The sequence below is a fragment of the Schistocerca gregaria genome, chromosome 5 (genome assembly GCF_023897955.1).
Source record: "Schistocerca gregaria isolate iqSchGreg1 chromosome 5, iqSchGreg1.2, whole genome shotgun sequence".
Taxonomy (NCBI): domain Eukaryota; kingdom Metazoa; phylum Arthropoda; class Insecta; order Orthoptera; family Acrididae; genus Schistocerca; species Schistocerca gregaria.
The window spans coordinates 255,510,033-255,538,016 of NC_064924.1; the positions used below are offsets into that span (position 1 = coordinate 255,510,033).

At 38.8% G+C, this 27,984-nt stretch overlaps 1 protein-coding gene across 1 annotated transcript in view; it reads right to left on the minus strand.

The window, feature by feature from the left end:
- Positions 1-27,984, minus strand: part of LOC126273309 (synaptic vesicle glycoprotein 2B-like) — a 124,550-nt gene that overhangs the window by 31,687 nt on the left and 64,879 nt on the right. Inside the window, exon 9 of the mRNA XM_049976852.1 lies at positions 14,178-14,292. Within this exon, the coding sequence (XP_049832809.1) occupies positions 14,178-14,292 (115 nt within the window). The remainder of the gene's footprint in view (positions 1-14,177; positions 14,293-27,984) is intronic.

The following is a 27,984-nucleotide window of genomic DNA, read 5'->3' on the forward strand; positions in this document are numbered from 1 at the left end:
TATATATAGTCTGAAGATATTCATTCAAGGACTACCACCTTAACGTTGGTGGGTAGGTTTGTGTGTCTCAGTGATCCACTGAGCTGTGCTGCCAGAAGCTATGCTCCTGGCAGGGTCACCGAGGCCAGACAGGTCAGTTGGTGAGGTTCCAGACAAAGCGTAGTCCCCCGAGGGGGCTCCCGCCTTGGAAGTATGTGGATGGCAACCACACGGCACACTAGTTAAGTCTGACATTACTTCCACTTACTTGTATCAGCCTTCTACTGTTTTTTTTTTTTTCCTATCGGCCTCCCTTGGCCAACTCTTACTTTTTTTGCTCCCTACAGTGTTAGGTTTCTCGGCCTGAGGGTATCTTTCATTTTTCTTTTCCATCTCCAACAAAGAGGGCAGGGAAAGCTCTAGGGGCATGATGAAACCAGAATTCTTAAAGGAGTAAACTCTGAAAAGAAATCTTGCCAGCTCAGGGTAGAACAGTGGCAGCCCCACTACTGGGCTAACCCTGTGCAGTGCCTGTAACATGGCAGGGTGACATATAATCGCTCCTCCGCCGCCCCCCCCCCCCCCCCCCCCCCAAAAAAAAAAAAAAAAAAAAAAAACAAAACCTCTGGAGATATTCAATATTAATAGTTATATATGTTTGATATTTGTTGATTTAGTGTTCATTCTGTTAACCCTTCTCTTTGATTTCACTATCATTATGACTCAAGAACGTGTTCATCTTTTATATACCAAAGTAAAACTGTTTTTACCATATGAATATGATCTGCTCCCACTATTATCTGCTGATCTTTTTACAAGGTGATGATTTTACATCTGGCATTTTGTGGGGAGCGAATATTTTTCTTTATTAATGTCTTGCTAAATATGTTAATGACATAAACTGCACATACATATTTTGTAATTATACACTAATTTACATTCATTGTTTAAGACATTTTACATCTTTTAAAATTTCACTTGGTCTTACTGTATGCAATTATTGCATTTAGCAATCACTTGAAAATGGCATAAAAGGCCAAAACCTGGGTCGTAATTAAATAAACCGCAATACAGTCAAATGGTAGTGGGTTCACTAATAAAATTTATCCAAGTACTTGATAATTTCTAAAAGAATGAAAAAGTGATTTCACCTTAAAGAAGGACTTTCAAGCTAAGAACTTGCCAAATTTCAGCAAAAGTACTTTCCAAATTAGATGTTAATGAAACATGGGCAATGTTTCAGTTTCACAAGGGCACACTTCAACTTATCATCCAAGTGCTACCAAAAGCATGAATGTTTTAAAGTGGCTGACTTTAGCTTGGCATCTTTTGTAAAACAGAAGTAGTTGGTCACCACAGAAGACAGGAGGCTTAGCAACTCTGTCTTCTTGTTCAAAGTAATTTTTATTGTATAAAAGGTGTGTTGTATTTAGCCCATGTTTAGAGAGGACCACAATATCCTCCTCATACTTTCTGCTTATGAGCACCACATAATCCTGTAAAGGAACTATTGTAGATAAAGGTACATGATTAAAACTAACTATGAGGTCTGATTGTTGAAGTCTGAGTCTCTTTTGGTGACCTGTAAAGTCCTCTTGAGTTCAAAATTTGTTGCTTGAATTTGTCTAGGAGCAGTTGGAGAGGTGACTTAAGATATTTAGCTACAAAATATTGGAACACTCCAACTTACAGCAGGTCCATGTCAGTTTTCTTGATAACATCTTGAATGGCAACTAACTTGAGTATAGATGCAAAGTTTAGGCTTTTTCTCGGCCATCATTCAAAACCTTTTCTGTGAGATTAAGCACAGTGCATCAGCTTGCAATGTTCAGGTCTGCAGATGGTCACATTTTGCAGTCTGATGAATCTTTGTTGTTTTGTTCAATCGGCAATGCCCCAAGTGGTGCCGTCTATACGATCCCAGAACAATGCTGACATATTCAACAATATATTCAGAAGTAATGATAATAGCCTCCTCAACACCAAGTTCAGTTCTGCTCTCTCTTACCAGGCCTGCACTTACCCAATGCTTAATCATAGAGGCAGCCAGAGAAAGCATATGATGTCTGAGCTTGGCAAAGAGGGTGTGCAGTACATCAACTGACAAGATTCGAAGCAAACTGTGGGTAATCCTTAAGGAAAGTTCACTTCTATCCAACTTTATGAAGTGTTTGCTCCAGCAGACTGCTGTTCCTCAAAGATACTACAGCCTACCAAAATTCCACAAGGATGGGGTCCATTTTAAATATAATGTAATTAACATAGGAGAGCTCACATATTTTGTATCTAAATACCTTACAGTGGTCCTGGGACTGTTTGTAGGCAAATGTGACTACCAAATTTGGAGGGCTTTATAGATTACCTGAAGATTACTTACAAAAGTTCCCTTACAGGATTTTTTGGAACTCATAGGCAACAAATTTAATGAGGACATTAAACATATGCTAATTTCAATATAGTTTCTATTCATTAATGAGTCCTTTTGATAAAGCAGATGAAGATGCTGTGAGAAGCTTTCTGTCTTCAATGGTGACCAAATATTTTACAGAAGAGTTTTAAGATGAAGCACTACAGTTAGCTGCTTAAAATCTTCTTGCTTTTAGTGGTACTTAGATGATACATTCATGATGTAGCCTCATGGAAATGAAACATTACCCATAGTTTTTCAATATCTAATTTCTCTCCTTCCAAATATTCAATTTGCAATGGAGATGGGTAAAGAAGACACTTTACTCTTCCTGGCTGTTTTGTTACAGAGGAAAACTGATGGGATGCTACAGTATAGTGTTTATCGTAAGTGTACTTGCACCTTCTCAAATTTGCAGGCTACAAGTTATATCCGTCCCGCACAATGTGATAGTGTATTGTGTGCTCTGATTCACAGAACAAGTATCATGTCAAATGCTGATAACTTGTCTGGTGAGCTCCAACACATGGCACGGTTTTCTGACAGAATGGATATTTAGAAAGACAAAAACATTGCTCCTGAAAACAAAAATGTATCTAGCAAACAGAACAAAATAAGAAATGGAGGCAACCGCTATCACAGTTTTCTTGCCAGACTTTGGTGGCATTTCCTCCAATACCACATAGTCCCCAATAGACACAAAATTAGGTAGGTCTTTCATCCCCCAGAAAAACACAAAGATTATCTCAGCCTGAGGAAATAATCTCTATGTGAGATTCCCCATGAGTGTGGAATTACATATATTGGCTAGACATGCCATACATTGCAGTACCGATGTGATAAACACTGTTGTCAAACATATAAGTTTCATCTTTGTGAAACAATGTGATAAAGGCGACAATACATATATGCATGGTGGATGACGTATTAAACAGGAACTAAGGATTTCAGTTAAGTACAGACTAGTACCCAGTGATTTCAGGAATTAAATATGAAGAAAATCAAGAATTTCTGATGACATGTACATTGCAACATAGCAGAAGATCCAGTTTTGTTTTAGTTTCTGGCCACAGAGACAACTGGCAGCAGCACAAAAGACCACAGCTTGGCTTCCAATTTGGGGTGCTGTGAACATGCTACCATCAACCATCTGCAAGCAACTCAATCACACATGGGTGACATCCAAACAAGGCCTTTATAAGAGATGATCACAGTGCAGACAGCAGCTGTTGCAACTTGTGGTCAATAACTGGCATTCACCACTTGACAATGTGAAACAGTTGCCTCGGAGAAATATTATGGGATTTACAAAACAAAACATCAACCAATGTCATGCCTGACACCCGGGTATGTGACATATTTGCTGGGAAAGCCTGATGTCTTTGGAAGAAAATTAACTTGCTAGTCATTCACATGTACATTTTAATTTGGTTAATACCTTAATCAGGAGTGTGAACAATCTACTTTTTGTCCAAATGATAATATCTCTTAATTGTTTATAAAAAATGAAGTATACAAACCATGGTGAGAAGAAGAAGAAATGATCATGTGGCATTATTGGCTGGAAGGTCCCATATGGGTTTGGCTGACAACTGCAAGTATTATGAAGTGATGATGATGATGATGATGATGATAACACAACACCCAGTCCATGAGTGGAGAAAATCTCCAACTCGGTCAGGAATTGAACTGGGGCTCAGTGCATGAGAGGCAACCACGTTACCACCCAGCTAAGCGGGCAGAATCTGTATGATAATAGTCATTACTAAACTGAATAAAAATCACCAGATAACTCAGTGGATTCAGAACATGTAATTCAGAGGGTAGAGAGAGAGAGAGAGAGAGAGAGAGAGAGAGAGGGAGAGAGGGAGAGAGGGAGAGAGAGAGAGAGAGAGCACACATAAGGCACGGGGTAGGGGGGCAAAAATGGTGGGAGAAGGCAGTACACAACCTGGATGGGGAAGGAGGGTTGTGGACAGAAGAGAGAAGTGAAAAGGTAATGTGAGGCAGTGGGAAATAAGTTAGAAGAGGTTTAGTCCAGGTGTATTGTAAGAGCACAGGATATGCTGCAGAGAGAGTTCCCACCTGCATTGTCCAGAGAAATTTCTGCTGGAAGGGAGTATCCAGGTGATCCTTGTAGTGAAGCAGCTGTTGAAGTCAGAAGTGTTGTGGTGTGCAGCATGTTCAGCAACTGGATGGTCAAGTTTCCTGTTAGCCACAATTTGGTGGCGACCATTTATGCAAGTGGACAGTAGGTTACTTGTCTTGATCACATACTTCACAGCTTCTACTACTTTTACAAAATCCTTCTACTCTGTGGCCACAACTTCCTTACTTGTGTTACTGCAATTCAGATGTTGGAACAGCATTCCCAACACCATCTGAGGAAGCCGTCTGAGCTGGCCTGTCCTGTGCCCACATGGGATTATTTGTAACTGAGAAACAGCCTACCACTCTGATCCACCCCCCACATCACCCCCCTTTCATCAACTGCTTGTAGCCTCCCGACCAGGCCTTGCTGACTTCCTCACCTTCCACATCACCACAAACTGACTCCCTCCATCCTCTGTGGAACAGCCTGCTCTGTGAAACAGACTGCTCCTGTAACATTCTTGTCAATCTTTCTGCCAAAACTCTGATCCTTGCAGAAGTCTCAGTACTTTCTAAAGGTCTCAGCTTTAGCCCAAATCCTAAATTTCAACATGCTGGACTTGTAAAGAACCTTCTCCCCTTTAACCATTATTTTAAGTGGGTTAAATTTCCTCGCCAAGCATCCCAGTGACAACAGCCAACAAACCTACTTATAGAACCTTGTTTAAAACAGGTCCAACCTCCCTCCAGCCATGATCCTCCTCCCCTTTTACTAAGTCATCTCCTAGTTATCTTTCAGGAATTCCTCACTTCTAAGCTCACCTAACCTTCCTTTCCTGAATCCCTCCTCAGTGAGTCAAACATCACATCTATGGAATACACAGCTATCTGTAACCTGAAAAGCAATTCAGACCATATCATCCTTCCCATAGACAGAGGACCCACCACAGTGGTCATGAATCATAGTGATGATGTGGATGAGGGTCTCTGACAATTTCTGTTATGTCTGCATACAAACTTTATGACCAAGGTCTGATCTCAGAAGTCCAACAAGATCTTCAACAGCTCCTCATAGCCTTAGGTCCATCCCGAAACCTGCCACCTGAATCCATCACCCGATACATCAGCAACACTCTGCTCTCTTACGTTTTACGTACTCCAAAAATTCCACAAACCCAACCTTATAGGTCTCCCCTCTCGTTATCCCATTGTGGTTTGGTGCAGTGCTATCATTGCAGATACTTCTGTCTTTGTTGACCAATACCCACAAACCATTGCCCATAACCTCCCATCCTACATACATTCAAGACACTGCTCATTTCATTCACTATCTTTCCACAGCTCCAGTTCCATTATTACCAGACTCCTTGTTGGGCACTGTAGATGCAACATACTTATACACCAACGTTCCCCCTGCCCTTGGCCTTGCCTTCATGAATACTACCTGTTGCAATGTCCTCATGATGCCAAACCCACCACCTCTTTCCTAATACTTCTAGCCAACTGCATTCTGACCCAAAATAATTTTACTTTTGAAGGCTGGATCTATAAAAAGTTTGCATATTCCTATTCCAATGTATTTGTATGCCATCTGGAGGAATCATTCCTCTCCAGTCAACACCTAAAACCCCTTATCTTGTTCAGATTCATTGATGAGTTTTCATGATCTGGACCAGTAGTTGTTAAAACTTATTTCCTGAAGAGCCAATACTGATAGTGTGAGGCAGCACTTCAGCTCGCATATGTACTGGTACTATTATGGGTGATCAAAAAGTTTCCATTTGAGGACATTGCTGCAGCATATACACAACATAGCATTACTCTGATGCAGGTGTATAAGAACCGACTCCTAGGCAATGGATTTGTGCAACATTTGTATCTTTCAAATGTGTATGCAGTAAATGAGTAAATGTGGAAATGTGAACTACAGGATCATTATTACCAAATACGTCCAAACAGAACCATCATATTATTATGCTTTTCTTGGCTGCCAAAGCATGAGCACTAGTAAACATCGGATTCAGGTCTCACCTATCAACTGTAAAAGTAATTGATGAAAAGAGGCTGCATATATCTGGAACACTTATTGATTTAAGCAAAGCATTTAATTCAGTGTCTCCTCACATAACCATTAAAAAGTTAGAATACTATGGCATTGAAGATAGACCACTCACCTTATTCAAATCTTCTTTAAGCAATAGGTTACAGCTTGTATATGCAAATAAAGAGAGATCAGCAATACTCCCTATAAAAAGAGGAATACCCCAAGGCTCAGTTCTTGGGCCTTTCCTGTTCATTGTCTATATTAACGATTTCTCGAATTATATACCATGTAAAAATATACTGTACACTCATGATATAACACTAATAACCTCAGGTGACTAATAACCTCAGGTGACAATTTATAAACTGTGCTGGATAACAACAGAGAAATAATGCAAATGACTAGTCACTGGTGTCAGGCCAATCAACTGTGCATAAACAATACAGAAACAGAAGAAATAATTTTTAATCTGTAAGCTACAAAAAGTAAAAATAAAGCAGTGAAACTACTTGGATTGCACATAGACCAAAAACTCTCCTGGGGAGAACACACTAATCACCTGTGCAGCAAACTAGCCCACGTACTTTTTTTACTGTACAAATTGCTTTCTTCAATTTCCATCTGGAGTATCGAATTTTGCTCTGGGGTAATCCCTCAAGGGAAAAATGTATTTTAAGATGGCAAAAGAAGGCCATCAGAAGTATACTAGGATTAGCACCCAGAGATTCCTGCAGAAACCACTTTAAATATCTCAGGGTAATGACAGTACCTAGCATGTACAGATATAACTGTTTAATGTATGCTGAAGAAAATCTGGACAAATTCAGCACAAGATGTGATGTACCCACACACAATACCAGAAATAGTCGCTTGTTGGATTTCCCTTTCTCGAGGCTAGCTGCTGTCCATAATAACTATAAACATTTGGGCATAAATTTTTTTAATAAGTTACCATACTCAGCTCGTACAGCCACATTTAATAAATTCAAGAGTGTATTGCAGAATTGGTTAAAATGCAGTGAGATCTATACAATTGAAGAATTCCTAGGAAGTACTCATTATAATATAAGCTTTTAATAAGTGATAAAGAAACGCTTTCAATTCTTAAATAAGCTAAATAATTCTGTGTATGTAAGTGTTTATTGTGCTTAACTGTACTTCATTGTAAACTTTGACGAAGCCAATTGTATGGAAAATACTGAAAGAAGAATAAAAATATTCTATTCTAAAAAACAAAAAATTCTTTTCTATATTCTATTCACTATTGTGGAATGGTGCACCAAGTTTGTGGTGGTTGCAATTTCACACAAGGTGATGGTTGATCTGGAAGCAATGCAGAAGCTGCGACAACTCAAGTGGGAGACACTCCAGCACCATCGCTGTAACCCTGATCTCTCCCCATGCAATTATCATGCCTTTGGTCCTTTAAGAAACACATTAAAGAGTCAACAATTTCTGTCAGGTGAGGATGTGCTGCATACAGTTACAGACTTCTTCATGTGAAAGAACATGGTGTTCTACCCATCTTCAACCTGGTGCATCAGTGGGATGATTCTTTAAATTCTCATGATGATTTTGTCTGATTGGCTGATCTGAAAACTTATTGATCAACTACACCTACATCTACATCTACAGCTACATACATACTGCGCAATCCACCGTATGGTGTGTGGCGGAGGGTACCTCGTACCACAACTAGCATCTTCTCTCTCTGTTCCACTCCCAAACGGGGAAAATGACTGCCTATATGCCTCTGTATGAGCCCTATCTCTCTTATCTAATCTTTGTGGTCTTTCCGTGAAATGTAAGTTGGCAGCAGTAAAATTGTACTGCAGTCAGCCTCAAATGCTGGTTCTCTAAATTTCCTCAGTAGCGATTCACGAATAGAATGCCTCCTTTCCTCTAGAGGCTCCCACCCGAGTTCCTGAAGCCTTTCCGTAACACTCACTTGATGATCAAACCTACCAGTAACCAATCTAGCAGCCTGCTTCTGAATTTCTTCTATGTCCTCCCTCAATCCAACCTGATAGGGATCCCAAACACTCAAGCAGTACTCAAGAATAGGTCATATTAGTGTTTTATAAGCAGTCTCCTTCACAGATGAACCACATCTTCCCAAAATTCTACCAACAAACCGAAGACTACTATCCACCTTCCCCACAACTGCCATGCTTGTCCCACTTCATATCGCTCTGCAATGTTACGCCCAAATATTTAATTGACATGACTGTGTTAAGCGCTATGCTGCTAATGGAGTATTCAAACATTAAAGGATTCTTTTTCCTATTCATCTGCATTAATTTACATTTATCTATATTTAGAGTTAGCTGCCATTCTTTACACCAATCACAAATCCTGTCCAAGTCATCTTGTATCTTCCTACAGTCACTCAATGATAACACCTTCCCGTACACCACAGCATCATCAGCAAACAGCCGCATATTGCTATCCACCCTATCCAAAAGATCATTTATGTAGATAGAAAACAACAGCGGACCTACCACACTTCCCTGGGGCACTCCAGATGATACCCTCACTTCTGATGAACACTCACAATCGAGGACAACCTACTGGGTTCTATTACTTAAGAAGTCTTTGAGCCACTCACATACGTTCGAGCCACTCACATATGTTCGAGAATCCTGCAACAAACCGATGTTAGGGATATTGGTCTGTAATTTTGAGGATCCGTCCTTCTACCCTTCTCATATACAGGCGTCACCTGTGCTTTTTTCCAGTCGCTCAGGACTTTACGTTGAGCAAGAGATTCACGATAAATGCAAGCTAAGTAAGGAGCCAATGCAGTAAAGTACTCTCTGTAAAACCAAATTGGAATACCATCAAGATCTGGCGATTTATTTATTTTCAACCCATTCAGCTGTTTCACAACCCCAGGGATGTCTACACTATGTCCTCCATATGGGAATCTGTACAAGACTCAAACGGCGGTATGTTTGTACGATCCTCCTGCATGAAAGATTTCTCGGATGCTAAATTTAAAATTTCAGCTTTTGTTTTGCTGTCTGCCGTTGTCAGGCCAGACTGATCAATGAGTGACTGGATGAAAGCCTTCGACCCGCTTACCGATTTTACGTAAGACCAGAATTTCCTTGGGTTTTCAGCAAGATCTTTTGCTAAGTTATGACAGTGGTAGTGGTTGAATGCTTCGCGCATCGCACTTTTTACAGCAGCATGAATCTCTACAAACTTTTGCCTGTCCTCATTCTCCCGATATTTCTTGTAGTGCAAGTGCAACTGCCTTTTCTTCCTGAGCATTCTCCACATTGCGCTGTTAAACCATGGTGGGTCTATACTAGGTAGGTTGAAGTCGCCTCTGACTAATATAGCTTGATCCTGGTACTTTTGGGATACAGAATGTAGACTCCCTTCGAATGATTAACTCTTATTTAATGATACCCTACGTAAATTAGTATGTAATATGCTCCAAATAGCCTAGCTATAGTTAACAGTATTTGTATTTATATTTGAATGCACTACTGAATATGAGACATCATGACAAAAGTTGATAAATGATTTAAATACTAGTTTCTTTTCACTCACCATGGTGTATCACAACAGCCTTTATTAATTTAATGTTCCTTGCTACAAATATGTACCCATTTGAAAATGACCATCTCTGTATTGGATATTCATGAACCCATGTCACTTCTGTGTCAAAACTTATAACGTGGCGGTTGACCAGTATGAGTCTCGCATGCTTATACATTGTCAGAACTGATAGAAAAACAATAAAACATTCCCCCTCTCGCATCGTCTAATATTGCAGTGGCCATGCTAATTACCTGTCTGCCCCTGATTTAGGCGGCCAACTTAGCTCATGGGTGAGTTAACCAATGTCAACTAAAATTAATCATGTCTTGAAACATTACTGCCTCTATAAATATTTTTGCTTGTACCTAACCAGAAAAATATACTCTAAAGAAGTTCTTGATGATTATTCATGTTCTTGGATTTGGCTCTTAATTACTAGATGCCTATTGGTACAAAATACATCTGACAACTGCAGGCCACACGAAAATTTGATTCAGACCACATGTGGTGCACGGGCTGCAGTCTGATGATCACTGATCTGAATTCTTGACAGGGATAACCTCTGATCCTCTCTCAGATAACCCCATAAATACATCAGTTTGTGTCAAGCACACCAACCATCAACAGTACTGCCACTCAGCTGTCACCTGTTCCCTGTCAAAAAGTCTTCCTTGTAGCCTCGCCACTTGTGGAAGCTGCATCTGCAGTGGAAAGCAGCAGTTGTTGAAATATACCAATAACCTTACCAGAGCCTTCATTGATGGACAATATTCTATCCAGCTGATCCATGAACATGCCTCCCATCCCATCTCCTCCTCTGACACCCATAGACCTGTACAACAGTTGCCGACGAACAGTCTTCCAATTACCTAGTGCCACATTGGCCTTGAAAAGCTAAATCACATCCTACACCAGGGCGTCGACTACCTCCCATCATACCCTTAGATGAGGGATATCCTACACACATTCACCCAAAGCAGTGTTCTGCCACACACCCAACCTACACAGTATCCTTGTCCATTCCTGTTCCAATCTTGTACCCCATGGGTTGTTTACCAGGGCTTTGAATACCTCTTGTTGTACCCTGAGATGAGGGATACCCTACCTACATCACCTGAAGGAGTGTTCCATGGCCATCCCAATCTACAGAATATCCTTGTCCATCCCTACTACAATCCTGCCCCCAATCCCTATAGATCATTTAAAAAACTCACTACAAAATCATGAAAGACAGTTGCCATAATTATTTTATATTCAAACAAGTTCTCAACTCATAACAACTGATAATTAACATAGCTTTTCAGACAACATGTACATACATGGTGCGCAATGCTTGACCAAAACCATAAGTTCATACCCAACTCAAGATAGCACAGCACAGAGTCTACATAGCATCACTCATTTTTGTTTAGTATTTGATCATTGTAATCAGGCCCTCTTCTTCTTTGTAACCCCACAACATGATTGCAATGTGCACATGACCCATCACTAGCTAGTCCAAATTACACAACCGTCGTCTCTTTCTACACTGTGCTCGCATATTTCTTTCTCATATCTGCATGTAAATTCCAATAAATCTGGGCACAGTAGATGTGCTTTTTGCTGCTACCAATTAAAGTCATGTTTTTTACCAGCACATATTTCATCAGTCTATAAAAAGGAAAGTGAGACATGTTGAAATGCTTTATAGCAACATGTACCACTACAACAATAATTACAGAATATTTTTAAGTATAAACCCATATAACACTCTTTAATGCAATTATAGATATAACAAAGAGACATAAAGTATAATAACAATGGAAATTCCTGGATAGAAAAATACACTGCAGAAAAAAGGAAAGAAAACAGTACACCTAGAAAGATGATGTCCATTTTGATCTAGTGATGGCTGCCTGGGGGATAGTAGATGTACCAATAAGGTTTCAATGTTGTCCACCAACAGATAGCATAGTGGCATAGCTACCAGAGTGCATAAAGCAAGCAGGCAACCATGCCATGGAGGTGCACTTGTGCTTTCTGCACCCAACTGTGGACTCTGAAATGGATCAAATTGTGGCCTTCTGAAAGGTGGGATGGTCCTTACAGAGAACTGCCATACGAACTGGATATTCTGTATCAGTTGTGCAATGATGCTGGTATCAGTGGTCAAGTTAACATACTCACGCCCATGCAGCACAGATGCCTGCCAGGATCATCATATTGTATGGGTAGAAGTGGCAGATTGTACAGCTTCCAGTGCACATTTAAGAAGGCTTGCAAACACAGACATGCCAACACGAACCGTTGTGAACCAGTTGTTGGTAGTGGGGCTACGAGCATGTGCATCTCTAGCCTGTCTTCCACTCATACCACAGCATCAGAGTGCACTGCTCAACTGAAGCCCTGAGAGGATCAGAAAGATGGAATGGCACAATATGCTCTTGAACAATGAAAGCAGATTCTGCCTGCAGGCAAGTGATGGTCATGTGCACTTACAATATAGACTTGCAGTGTATGTCTTTTAGAAATGATATGTCCCAAGACACACTGGCTCCACCCAGGCTTTATAGTCTGGAGCGTGATAAGCTATAACTCTCATTCACTTTTGCTGTTTCTGAAGGGGATACTAACAAGCACTCAATACATGCATAATGTTGTTAAACCCATTCTTTTGCCATTGTTACAACAGGAAGGTGACATGTTGTTCCAACAAGATAATGCTCATCCACACACTGCCCATGAAACTAAATGTACCCTGCAAGACATGCAACAACTTCCCTGGCCAGTATGATCTCTCAACTTGTCTCCAGTCAAGCCTATGTGGGGTATTATCAGATAAGAAGTGACAAGTGCAACTTGTCAACCAACAACTCTTACAGAACTACATGAACAGGTCAAGCAGGTGTGGAAGCAAAGGTCAACCATTTATGTATGGAGGAATAGTGTGCAGCACACAGAAACAATTAATAGAAAATAGTGAATGCCAGCTTTCGAGCACTTGCTTTCCACGAGTAAGAATACACTCGTACACACTCAATCAGCCAGACACCAAATGTACATGCCCACAGTAGTGGTGAGACTGATTATTGAATATGAGCCATTGAAAGCAGTCAACTAGGTAGGTGGAGACGAGGAGTGGTTAGGGAAGGCCGCAAAAGGTGAAGGGGGAATAGCAGGGTATTATGAGGCAGGTTTCTCACCAGATTGCACAGCAGGATGGACGAAAGGATTTTAAGGGTATAGCACACAAGTGGAGAGAGAGAGAGAGAGAGAGAGAGAGAGAGAGAGAGAGAGAGACCACATTCGTGGTGGGAGGAAGAGTGGTGAAAGAAAGATGGCACTACACATTCGGACAGGGAAGAGAGAAGTGAAAAAGTAAGGTGGGGCAGTGGGAAATAAGTTAATGGAGGTTTAGATAAGAGAGACTGAGTGAGGTAATTTCCATCTGCATAGTTCAGAGAAACTTGTGCTGGAAGGGAGTATCCAAATGCTGTTGAAGTCATTACTACTGTCTAGTGCAGCGTGTTTGGTACCTGGGTGGTCAAGTGTGCAGTTTGTCACAGCTTAGCAGAGGCCATTCATGCAAGTGGACAGTTGGTTACTTGCCATGTCCACACAGAATGCTGTACAGCAATTGCAGCATTGCTGATATATAACACAGCTGCTTTAAAACGTGGCGCTGCATTTTATTGGGTATGAGATGCCTGTGACTGGACTGTAGTCGAGCTGGTGGGCAGCAATCAGAAAAGAACTCTATGGTTAAATGTGGCACTGCATAGCAGGACCACAACATCAAGAGAAAACAAGACAATTACCTAGAAATTGTGAAATGAAGTTAACTGTTATTACAGGGAACGAGTAAAGATTTGGCATCTTCTAATGTATCAGTCCCTTAAAATCAGTCCATAACAAGAAAAATGCCTTGCCATTTATTATCCAGAAGTTAAAAATTTATTAAGTAATGTAAAAAGGCATGTATTTTGTATATGGCATAAGATGCCTGGGACTTTTCAGTTTTTAAGAGTAATAAATTTCAGAGACCAATGGAAAATTCATGTAATATTTAAGAAGAAAGTAGTAGCTGACTGTTGCACTATGTATGAAAATAAATGAGATACTTGCCCATAATCGTCTTTTTTCCAACAATACTGATGGAGCAAGCTGCAAATAAAAATGCCGTTCCCTGTGCAATCCCCACCATCATACTGTTGACATAAACTGTACTGTCAGCTGTTTTCTGAAAAATAGAAGAAACCAATATTTGTAAATGCCAGATCCAGCCTCAGTCAAGTGTGGTATTAGTCATTGAGAAGTTCTGTTTATCTGTCTTTAATTTAACTGTTAATTTGGTAAAGCTTAGTCTAATAATGCTGTCTTATGTTTTTCATGAATTTACCATGTGCTGGTAACAAGTAGTTATGTATGTACCACTAGAAAGTGCTGTTTGTTATACAAATGGCCTTGTCTTCTTCTATTTATGTTCTTGTCTTTGAATTTAGCACATTGGCTGCCCATAGGCTGCTGGCAGCTACAGCAGAGCCTTGCACCTGATGACATGGCCTGGTCTGGCACTGAAACATCTATCACTATGTGTGTGTCACTCAGTGAGTTAACGAAACATATAGCATGAAATAAATCAAAAAACACCCTTGTGGGTTAGTGTTCCTTCCACTGACTCCTTCATTCCTGTTGTGCAGTATGCTGAAAAAATTAAATTACACATATTCTCTAGAAAACAACACCAACTAGATCAGTGTAGTTTTAAGACACATATAATTTTTATTTTTTTGGAAACTGCTAATATCACTTTAAAAATTTAGTGAAGAGTTCCAGTATCTGGTACGTCTTGTTTTTTCCAACCTTCTTTCAAGCCTGTGAAGTTGGTTGCGAGTCACCTGAAGCAAAAGCTGGTAAAGTCATCATGCCACACACTCCTATAGAATGTCACTGAATTCAACAGCCATTTAAACATCAAGTGGGAGTCTCTTCATAAAACGTGGAAAAAAATGGCAATTTTTAATTCACACGCGCTATCACCATAACAAAACTGAAATATTTATATGCATATTTGTCCATGTTAGTAATGGCTAATGAAAACTTTGGAAATTGTTGTCTAGTTTTTCTTACTTCTTCAGTGTTCGTCCATTCATGGGAATGTACTACGACTCAAGATAATTTATTTGCATCTCTACTCTCACCTTTTCAGTTTGGAGAGTGTAGATATACATCACATGGTCAGCCAACTCAGATTTTCCATTCTTTTTGTCCACATGTTACACTGCCTTGTGCTGGCGGTCTGAGACCAGGGCATTTAGTAAAATTGATTTCTACTGGACACTATTCATTCTAACATTTTAAAGAACACAGTTCTTATTATAGGAAACAGCAATCCATAATTATTATAAATAAACAGGAAGCAGTCTTGATCCCATAAATTTTTTAATGTGGTGACCGGTTTTGATCCTCTTATAAGATCATCTTCAGACCATAGATGTCTGTCGGAGGCAGTGGTGCATGGCAACCATCTTGCTTTTGGCTGGTGGTGTACTGCGGATATCATACAGGAGTTTGCACTAGAGGTAAAATTACCACTGTACATGAAGGGAGGCATGAAAGTAGATTAGTATTCAATGTTCCATTGGTAACTAGGTCATTACAGATGGAACAAAAGCTTATATAGACAGTAGGATAGAGAAATAAATCAGCCATGCCCTTTGAATCATTCTAGCCTTCACCTCTATCATTTAAGAAAACCATATAAAACCTAAATGTGGATGGTCAGATGGAGGTTTGGTCCCTATTCCACCTGAATGTGAGTCAAGTACCTTCACCACTGTGCCACATCACTCAGTCAGTGTGCTTATTCTTGGAAAAGTGTTGTATTGTATGTTTATTGTTCCTCTATAATGTTGGAGCAGTCAATTTGTGCACAGGATGCTACACTGAGACACATATGAGGGGATAGCATTTTACTGACTGATGAGATGTTAACATAAACATCTATATCTCACATCGTATTCCGTGCAGGTAGAGCAGTTTTTGATAACTCGCACAGGTGATAACATAGAGACCAGTGGAATGAAATAGGCAGTTAAGTAGGTAGATGACATTGGAGACCACGAAGCGAATGAATAACCAAAACAAATTCAGGACATAGCAAAGTCACCTTATGCATATACAACAATCAAGAAAGCAATCCAGATCACAAATGTAAATCAGTTGAAGTTAAAATTCTGTTGTTCAATGGGTCATAACTAAATGCTTCAGTGAGTAGTGAGAGCTTGGGTAGCAACAGACGAGCTGCAACATTTAGCGATAAAACTTGCCAGAGGACAGTGCCACGCCGCAGTGGCTGCACCTCCCTCATGTGCAAACTGCAGCTGTCACCTGGAGCCCATGTATTTCTTCCTAGCAATACTTGGCCTAGGTGAGGAATTGGAGTCACCATTGGATACTAAAATCTACACCTTCAAAACACACAAGGCATTTCCGTAAGTAAGTATCATTTTGCAAAAACTCTTAAAAACATTTTTTCATACCAAAATGTATTTTCATAAGAAAGAGCATTTCTTAAACTATTTTTCTGCATAATGTATATACGCAGACTGAAGCGATGAATGAAAATTTGTACCAAGGCTAGGATTCGAACTCAGTTCTCCTGCTTACTAGGCAGATGCGCAACCAATTCACCAACCTGACATAGTGGCTTTTGCAAATGTATGGACTACCATAGCATGCCTCCCTCCTCTTTCCAATTTCCCATTCCTGCCTCAGCCCATTTGGTTACCCCTAAACTCAAACAGCATTTTTCTACAAAACTGCCACCATTGTTCAGACATTTGTCACAGTGGGGAACCTCTTCATACAAAAGTGCTGTGAGTGAAGACAGCCACTACAGAATACAATTTTTTACCCATCATCACTATCAACGCACCTTCCTCTAGAATCACTCTTCAAGTACGAGAACAAGTGGTAGTCAGAAGATGCAACATTGAGTTTGTATGGTAGACAATCGAACTACTCTCAACTGAATTGTTGAATAAGGTTTTGAGTGATATATGCAGAAGGGGGACATGCATTGTCATGAAGCAACACAGTGCCATGACTGTGCATTTCATGTCTTTTGTTTGGAATTGTTTTGTCATTATTCACAGTGTCATATCACACTGATGGTTTCACCTTTAGAAAGAAACTCACTAAACAGAATGCCCTGCTGTCCCAGGACGAAGTGCACATGATTTTTTTGTGCTGACAACACTGTTTTGAATTTTTGTTTTTTGGGGGATTGTGAGTGCCTCCACACTGTTTTGATTCTTGAGTAACATGACAAACCCTAGTTTCATCATCAGTCACAATCCTGTTTAAGAATTCATCTCCCTCATCACTGTATCAGGTAAGAAATGCCAATCACTGCCAAGTGGCTTCATTTTAAGGACATCTGTAAGCATTTTCAGAACCCAACGGGAACACAGTCTGTGAAAATTTTAGCAGTTGGTGACAATCTCACGCAAAACAATTTTTGAAATTTGTAGAAACTCATCACAAAGCATTGGTATTGTGAACCATCTATTTCCACAAATTTTCTCATTCCCTCTCTCAACCAAACCATCAAGACAACAAAGGCCTCCCACTCCATGTTTCATCATGAACATTCGTTCATCTATAATTGAGCTGTCTCACCCAAATTCTCACCTGCCATCAGTCATTAAATATTCACCATAAATCTCTACAAGTTGACAGTGAATTTCAACTGGCTTAATATTCTTTGTGTTCAAAGACTATATTACAGAACACAATTCACAGTTGGCAGGCTCAGAGATTGTCTTAAACATTTTGAATAATCACTAATAAATGTAAACACAACACGATCCAGCTGTAATGGCATCAATGGAAAGACTTTGAATCAGAGAGAAGAATGCAAATGTACAGAAGTGGGACAGTAGTGCTGCAGTGGCGGTACAATGGAACATATTTAATTTCTGGACATGACTCATATAATGTTTTACATGTAATGTGTGTAAAGCTAACTTACTACTATGTAAACAACATACATATATAAAAATACTCTCTCATTTCATAACGAAGCTAGGACAGATAAATTTACAGCAAGTTTTCAACTCAGTGCTCCAGCTCTCTGCACACTCAGTGCTGCACTTTCAAATATCACAGAAGTCATAATATCTCCACTTACGTACAATGAATAAACAAACAACGTAGGAAAAGATAAATTGCTACTTACCATGAAGAAGACACTTTAAACTGCAGACAAGTGCAATTAAAAGGCACTTGCATAGAGCTTTTGGCCACAGCCTTCACCAGCAAAAGAGAAACACACACCATTCACACACACAAGCATGCATACATGACTGCCACCTCCAGCACCTTGGGCCAGAATGCAACTATTACGGGGGATGCGAGCAGCAATCGGGAGGGAGCAGGAAAGGGGAAGGGATAATAGTTCCTGCACACCCTGCCAGATAGCATTTGTCTCTCTCCCCATCCATACACTACCATCCCTACCCCCTCCAGATTGGTGTTTGCATCTCACATGATTGTTGCATTCTGTCCCAAGATGCTGGAGGTAGCGGTCACGTATGCATGAGGTGTGCTTGCTTGTATGTATGAATGGTGTGAGTTTCTCTTTCGCTGCTGAAGGCTGTTGACAAAAGCCATATGTAAGTGTCTTTTAATTGTGCCCATCTGCAGATTAACATGTCTTCTTTACAGTAGTAGCAATCTATCTTATCCTACATTGTTGATATTCCTACCTGGAGTTTCAATTGTTCAATGAGTAAAGTATGTTTTCTCCAAGGAAGTTACTTACTACGACTTCATGAACATATGGATACTGAAGCATAGTGTTAAAAAATACTTTCAATATGGAAGGTTTTAACCTTTTGGAATGCCATTTTTTGTTCGCCAATGATATAATGTCATTGTTATTTATTAAAACTTAACAAATGCTTTGGAAGATACCTGTCTATGACTGCAATATCTTTTAGAAATACGAGACAGAGTTGCTGGATAGTGCTTAATTTAACAGGAGGCAAAATATTTAATAATAAAAACATAATTACACACACATGTAAAAGTATACAGCACTATCCTAAGCCTCTGAAACTATTTGTTCCTTCCTAGGAGGGGAGAGAGGGATCACTTGGGAAAGGTTAAAAATGAAGGACAGATCACTCAGACTCCAGGAGTACAAAGACCTTTTTGTTGTGAGGACAATCAAAGCCTTTGTAAAAAGAGTTTGGATTGGTTTTCAGATGGCAAGTTTTCCATAGTCCTACCCATCGTTTGTGAAACTGTTTCTACTGTTTGGTGAATTGCACTAGAAGATGATACTGTAGCACAGTAATACTTGTGTACTTAACATATTTTCTTTAATTACAGAAATGTTAGTCAGGAAATTGATGATCATCTTATAACTACTTTTCCTGTAGGTGACCATTGACTACTGTTAGCATGGACAGTAATCTCTCTAAGATAGTTGTTGTTGTTGGCAGTGGCCTACTTGTGTGATTTAATTCAGCTCTTCACACTAGTCTATTCTGTATGAGTTTCTTTATCTATAAATAAATGTTTTAATCTACGCCCCGTTGAACCTGCTTACTGTTCAACCTTCCCCGCCCCCCCCCCCCCCTTCCCCAAATGCACATCCTTCCATTGCCTAATTAACTATTTTTTTGTGGCTCAGATTGTATGCTAGCAATGTATCCCTACATTAAGACATTTTCAGTATGCCAGATGAGAATCCCAAAAGGTCCTTATTTCAGAATTAGGCCTAACAACCATTTCTGCAAATATAGGAAGTCTTTCATCAAGCATGGAACAGCTACTGCACAAGGTATCAGTCAAGTAAATGTGATGTACTCAGCTTTGCAGAAACTCTAGGGAGTACCCAACACCAGTCTCCCAAAATACCAGGAATGAAAGTGATACTGGGACAACAATATGCATGGTATGGATGTGCAATTTTCATAAAGCTGGACATTCAAGTGTGCTCAGACAAGCACTAAGAATGAAATGATACTAAAATCACCACAAGAGAGCTGAGTACCTGTATCACAACATTTCTATACAAAATTCTGAACAAATTTTGGCTTCAGCACACGATAAAACCTCAGTAATAAAAAAGCATCCATTATTATATGTGACTTCTACAGCCACAGTCAAGTGTGGACATATCCCCAAGATGATACATATGCAAAAGCTGGGCTAACATGGTATAAAGTGTATAATGATAGTGAACTTCTCCAATCCTTTACCAGTGGGTGATGACAGCACAGCTGTGATCTGAACTTGCTCTTCGTGAGTAAACACACAGCACTGCAGTGATTATGTTAGTATGTACACCAATGCCAAGTACATAGTCCATTCGATTGTGTGTCAAAGTTTTGCAGCCATTTTTCCGAAAAATATTAAGTATGTTGCAGATACAACTTCATGAAAGCTAATGGTCCAAAGTAAACTCAAATGCTAGTTGAGGAAGTTCAGTCTATAAACACAGTATTGAAAGTGTATGATGATGTGTTCATGAAAGTCATTAATCCTGTTCACATACTGCTACTCCCTGTGGGTCAGAGTAAATTACATACTAGGACTTACTCCCAAAGCAGCTATCCAGGAATACTACGATTTCTAATAAAAAGATCTCTTCAGCTGAAAAGCTACCACAAAAGTTCAACAATTATTTCTAGTATACCAAAGACAAGGAATGCACAATGAATAAAACTAAAGGATTAATTTAATGTGGGAAATAACAACAAAAAACTTGTTGCTCCAAAAATGACTTACCAATGCTCTATGGGAGCAACAGTACAAACAGATGTTAAAGCCGATCAAGTCACGCAGCAACTGTTACAGAATGGCAAAACTGGGAAAAAGATGACCAACAGATAACTCAACCAAGAGACAAAAGATCTGTCAAAACCATCTAACACAGATGATTTCAACAAAGTTATAAATAAGTGCAACAGGCTTCAGTGACATTTGAGTTGACCAAATAAAAGAGTGTGGTAGTGTGGGCAAATTGCCAAAAATCTGGACAAAAGCACAAATCATTGAAAGTGGGTATGGATCAGGATTATCCTAAGAATTATACAGCCATTTCATTGCTCTGCTGCATGTATAAACTTTTCTAAAGAATGAGACTCCATAGATTAATGGGCATTACTGAGTGATATTTAATACCATAACAAACCAGGTTTAGAGAGCAAAAGAGCTACAAATCGTAAGTTATGAATCTCTCACAGCATGCTGAGAACTGTTTTGAAGAACAGAAAATTATGGGACAGCCTAAGAGATGAACCACAGAATACTGTTTATAGAAGTTTGTGAAATAGCTGGACTTTAATTTTACCTACATTATAGAAAACTTCTTTTTAGAACTGCAGCCATTTTGTACATTTTCAAGGATGCAGAAGATGATGTAGAACACAAAGAGATTGTCTGCCTCAAGAAAGTGTCCTTGATCATTGTCAAATGGGACAGAGAGCTTCATTTATGTCGATGATCATGCTATTACAACCAAGACAGAAAATTACAAAAATGTTGAGAAAAAACTGTCTGAATCCTTAACAGAACTGGGAACATACTTTCAGAAAAATCTATTGAAGCTAAATCCTGCCAGAACCCATACCTGTGCTTTGCATGCAAGAAACAAACAAGCATCAAGGACTCTGTAAATTGAATGGGAGGAAATGGAGTTAGAACAATGCCCCACACCAAAATACTTGGGAGTGACACTAGGCACATAGGTGATGACATCATGTATTCACATATTAAACAATATCCCTTTATACCTGTCAACATTATATATGATTGACGGACATATTTCACACAACTTTACGATGTTCAGAGTGCAAGTTGTTGTTGGATTAATCACATACGAAAATGGCAATCAATTGCTCAAAATGGTGATGTGAACACTGTAGTTATTGATTGACCACGACATAATGAAGTATTATGTAGTCCTTCTAAATACTTTTCCAGAAATTTTCACCATTCATTATGCATCATTTTATATACTGGTAACCAAAACTTATGACACTGACAATTTTAATGAGTTCAAAGAAATATTGAGAAACCTAAACAAGACAGATTTGAAACAATGTAAGAAAGAGTCATTCATGGCCAACATATGGATGAACAAGTAACTAAATGCCCTAGGTATGATGCTGCAGTCAATTTGGAAACAAGCTTCAGAATAATTTACAGTGAAATTTTAGACAAAGTGATTGGGTAGTTACAAGATAATTATATTCAGTAACTTGGACTGTCTGTAATTTTTGGAACTTTTAAATGTATATAATTTTGATCAATGCAAACAGTATTTCCTTGAATTTGCATTACAATCACTAACGGGCAATTATTGACCATTTTTTAAATTTTTTCTACTTAAGATGACAGCTACTGGTAATATACATTTCAGGGGAAATATAATGTAAAAGTAGTGGTGATTTGTTGAGGTATAGGAAGTCAAATGGAATCCAAATAGTATTCTGTAAAATTGTATAGAACTCTATGAAATTATTGTGTTTATTTCTGCATCCAGTGATCCAGTACCTCAATTGAAAGAAGCTTTTCAGTCCTAAAAAGGATAAAGAACTATATACATAGCTTGTAAACTGCTCTTCAGTTTGTGAACTATAGACATAGTTATCTGTGGAAATGGACCTCCTGTAGTAGCTGAGCTCTTAACACGAGTTACACAAACTGTTGATCTAATAATTCACTAGAAAGACACAGGGTGCAGCATGTAAAACTGGCCCATAAAATCAGCCTGTAAAGTCCTCTTCTGTCAAGTTTGAATAAAACTTGTCCAGTATTCCCAATTACACATCAATGTTCACAGTCGTCTCAAAGAATATGGACCTCACCACACATGTGACAGAAATGGCCCTCCAGACACTAATCTTTGTGTCAAGCAAGGGTACCTGGTGAATTTTCTGTCAACCACTACTGGTTGTTTTGGGAATTTATGTACGCAGACAGGTGGAACCATGCCTCATCTCTAATGATGAGCCTCAGTGGATCCAAAACACCACTGACAAAATTTCTCAATGGCTATGAACAGAACTGCACTCTCTTCTGCAGGTCAGGCTCCTTTAGTTCTTGCACAACACTATCAGGTACAGTTTTAACTTCAGTCCCATTAAAACACACCTGCAACTTCTCTCACTCCCATGAACCTGTTGACTCAGTCTCCTTGTCATCTTACAAGGTCTTCTTGTCATTATCTCCTGCACCTGCTTCTTTAATTCAGATGTGCAGACATATGGTGGTCTGTTGCTGGGAGCATTTTGAACTGATCCTGTACACTGCCATTTTTCAATCAATTCCTGTATGGTACTTTTTGCTGGCACAGAGTGTGATGGAAATTTCTCCTGAAAGAAATTCTTTGTTTTCACAAAACATCCAGTGTGAATGGACTCTTCAACAATGGCAACATGCTTGGGTAATCAATACGGCATTATCACACACTCACACTAACCTCACTTCATGCAGTGAGGCCTTTTCCTGAACTGGTCTCGACAAGTTTTAAGGGTGCAGTGTTGGTACACTAGAGGGAATGGTTAGTTCATGCACAACTGTTTGGAAGGCAGTTCTTGCTTTCCACTACTATTGAAGCAAGAGAATGCATTGGAACATTATCATTGCATACAACGAGCAGGTTTTACGTGCCGCATCTTGTAGATGCACATGAACATGATATTTTCTACTTGTAACTGCTTACCTTAACATAAAGTTCAGTACACACCAATGGCTATTATATATTCATTTGGTTTATTTTGGAATTATATTATAACAATACAGCCTCCCCCAAGATTAATATGATACCATCTTTTCTTTTTTATATGCATCCGGGTAGTTATCGAACGATACTGTGCTTCCTAAGGCCTTGTGTGTGTATCTTTATAGGTATTGACCTATCTAATTTGCTAAAACATGGAATATTTTTGTGAAACATATAGAATATTCTGGAAGGATGCATATTGTTGTAATTGTCAATAGATTATTGTTATTAACAAAATCATGTACAAATGCTAAACCAAATATCTAATTGAGAAATTGAATAATAAATATATAGCAACAAATGTTAAGAGGCTGTGAAAATGCCGGCATAAATAACTAACATCTCTAATTACCATAACTGCACTTGATTAATGAGTTAACACAGAAAACATTATCTTGAGAAACAGCTTAAACGTTATTACCAAGCAATGTATTTTCATTTGTTACCTATTTTTATGTCCTCCTCAGTAATTAATATTCTTTGTCATTACATTTATAATCATCCCTCCAATTGTTTACATCACACATCTTTTCGATTTCCAGAATTTGAGGCCTTATTTGTGCATTTTATGTATGTAATCAGATAAAGCATGAGTTCTGTACTGCCATTGAATGTTAGTAACCAAATCCAAACTATCGTTAATCACGTTACTAAAATAATACAAGAGACATTATTGTAATTGAAGTTCAGATGGATTTTCTTATGGCAAACTACAGATATTACTACAAAAAATTATGTCATTCGGTATTGTATTTTATACCTTATTCAGCTGTAACATCAGTTTCTCTACATTTTGCAAATTTTAATTGTAACATCAAAATTGTACAAAATTAATAATGGGTTATTTTGAAATGTATTGTTAAAATTCTACATAAAGCAGTGCAGCGATGCTGCAAGGAGGTCAGTAGGTCAGTAGGTCAGTCAGTCAGTGTTGTGTTTACTTGTGGAGTGTATAGTTCGATTGTCAATAAATTTTGTGAAGCTTGAAAAATCCCCCCCCCCCCCCCCCCCCCCCCCCCGCCCCTCTCATCAATGAATCCCAGGCAAACAAAATTTAAGTTACGTGTTAATGATCCGAGGAGAACATTACAATGTGAAGAGTGAAATGCCAGCAATGGGTGAAATCAGAAAAGTAAGTAAAAATATAAAGTCATTAAATCTTTCCCTAAGTTCATTTTTGAAACAATTCCTGTTGACATAAAAAATGGTGATGTTTGAGAGATTTTTTCAACTTTACTTTTCAATCAACAGCTGGAAACTTGAAACTTAGAAGTTACTTATTGAAAACCCAAGAATACTCAAGATAAGCATGATTATTTGTCAGTGATCAAGAACTTTCTCAAAGAACAACCTTACAAAACTTTGTAGTGAGAATTGGAATTCTTTTAAAGTTCAGGAAAGAGACTTTTGTGCTCTCACACACTATGCAGTGTGAAATCATCAAGCTTGTGCATGAGACAGGGCATTGTGCTGTTAAGAAAACTGAAGAGGAGGTAAAACAAATCAGTGTATACCAGATTTGACCAACAGTGTGAAAAGAGTGATCTCCAGTTGTGCAAAATTTTAAATTTTGAATTTGTGAATGAGAAATCAAGAAAGAAAGATGGTTTCTTTCATACATTATTTAAAGAGAGTGGGCCATTATATACTTACCACCAAAAAAAAAAAAAAAAAAAAAAAAAAAAAAAAAAAAAAAAAAAAAAAAAAAAAAAAAAAAAAGGGGGGGGGGGGGGGGAAGAAACGTATTCTCGGTATTATTGATACATTTACGAAGTTTACGTGGCTGTATCCTGTAGAGATTACAAAATCAGTAGAAGCAATTAGTAAGACTGAATTACAGAAAAGTAATTTCAGATAACCACTCCATGGGGACTTGCTTTCCTTCTCAAGAATTCAAGGCATGATGAAAGCCAGAGGGAGTTGAACACATTTTATCAATGACAGGACTCCCTAGAGCCAACGAACAGATTGAGAGGATCAATTCTATTTGGCTACAATAATCTCTAAGTTTAGTACTGTTAACCCTTCAAATGGTACAAAGTGGTACCATTAGCTAAAATGCAATGACTTCAATGTACCACAGAAGTATTGGGAAAAAACACTATGAACTTTTGATAGGAGTTAAGATGCACTCACAGACTGATCTTCGTGACATCATTAGAAGAAGAAATTGTTGATTCATATGAATAAAGACACAATGAACTGAAGAAAGATTCTAAATTAGAAATTAATAAGGTGCAAGAAGAAAACCATCCTATCTTTGACCAACATAGGAAGAAAGCCTTCAAGTACAAAGTTGGTGATCTTGGGGTGATAAAAGGAACACAAATTAGACCAATTTCGAAGTTGAAGGCCAAGAATTTTGGCCCATAACAAACTACAAAAGTTTAAATAATTGCTAGCTATGATATGTGCCAAGGAAGTGTTATCACAAGGGTCCCAGGACTACAGCAACAGGTGCTGAATTTACACAACCCTAGCAAAGTTCCTACTCATCATCTCAGTCAGATTACAGTCAGTATGGTCAAACCTGGAATTGAGATAGGAGTTTAAAGATTTATATACCAGTGAGGCAAGTGGTGCACCATAGAAGACAAATATTGCAGAGCAGTTTTTGTGTATGCAGGGGCAAACTATGTTCACAGATACCATTTGAAATTCATGGGACTGCTAATTTATTCCTGTTTTCCATTGGTAGATTTGTTTCTTTCTGTTCATTGTTGTTAAAGTTTGTAACAGTCTCTGAGTAATAAATGTTTTATGTGAAAGTTGGACCTGGTGTTTTGCCCACATTATTGACAAATAATCTTAAGATATGTGTTTACAGGTTCACAGAAATACCTGTGTCACAAAAAACTTAATGCAGTAATATGGATATTGTTGAAGTGCCCATTGAAGACTAAATAACATGTTCCTTGCAGGCCTATGTACTTCTCTTGTTTACATGACTGCTTTGTTGAACAAGTGTGCAAGGAGTCTAATTACAAGAACAAATGATGAGGGACCAGCAGATCAACTGCAAGTCATGTGTGGGCCATGGTCTGTGCATCGCTCCTCTACAGCACAGCTCAAGGGAGCTGAGTGCCTATTGTACCATTTGGACCCTCTCATCCAGCTTTAGTAAAACTGAAGCTGCTATAAGCCAAAGGGCAGTTTGAACACTATAGTGCTTTACTATTGCAAGTTCCTATTGGAGGTGGTATGCCATTGCCTCTCTCCAACCTGTGAACTGACATACAAAGCCAGTTATAGGGTGACCTGCAGTTTAATATCAACTCTGAACCAAAGTACTGTTTGGTATTTTACACATTAACATGCTGTTTGACATTTTTCACATTAACAAGCATCATCACAGGTGAGAGAAGTGGTAGATAAGAATCCTAGGACAGGTGAGAATCTTAGGACTGACAAGGCACTGAACACCAGACCTCTGAATCAGCAGTTTGGCACCTAACCACTGAAATACTCTGACATTGCTTGCTCTGAGTCCTGGAGATGGAAATTTACTCTCCATCACATCCCTCCATCCTCTTTTAGTTAACTTCCTTTAGTCCTCCATTCATTTTCCTAATATGCCATTTGTTGGAAGTTTTTAAATATTATTCACATACTTATCCTTCTCCCTCTATCTTTTCCTTTTTATCACCTTTTTCCTATTCCTTAGATGCATTATATTTTCCTCTTTTCATTTTCTATTGCTCTTCTTATTCAGTCATCCTCCATTTCTGTCCCTTCCAACATTTCTGAATTGATGCTGGCACTGTGCTTACTAATGTGCTATCCATGACACATGGGTCTTTCTTGTCATAGGTCAGAGAGACGTATTGTGCTTTGCTTGGCAACCTCCCCCTACTATTTCTTTCTCCATGAAGAGAGAACATGTTGTTCCAAAAGTGAACAGTGTTGTTTTCTATTTTAAGTGTTTTTACTGGCAACACTGGGGGTTAAACTTCCTGGAGGAACTTCCTGTTGTTGTCACATTTTATGGCAGTTGTTCAGTCACTTAATCACTTGGAATGTGTTCATGCGAATCAGTACTTTGTGTTCAGTGTTTTGTAAACATCAGTCTTTGTTGGCAATGCATTTCTTTTCCTAATGTGCATTAGATGTCTAATACATTATCCAGAT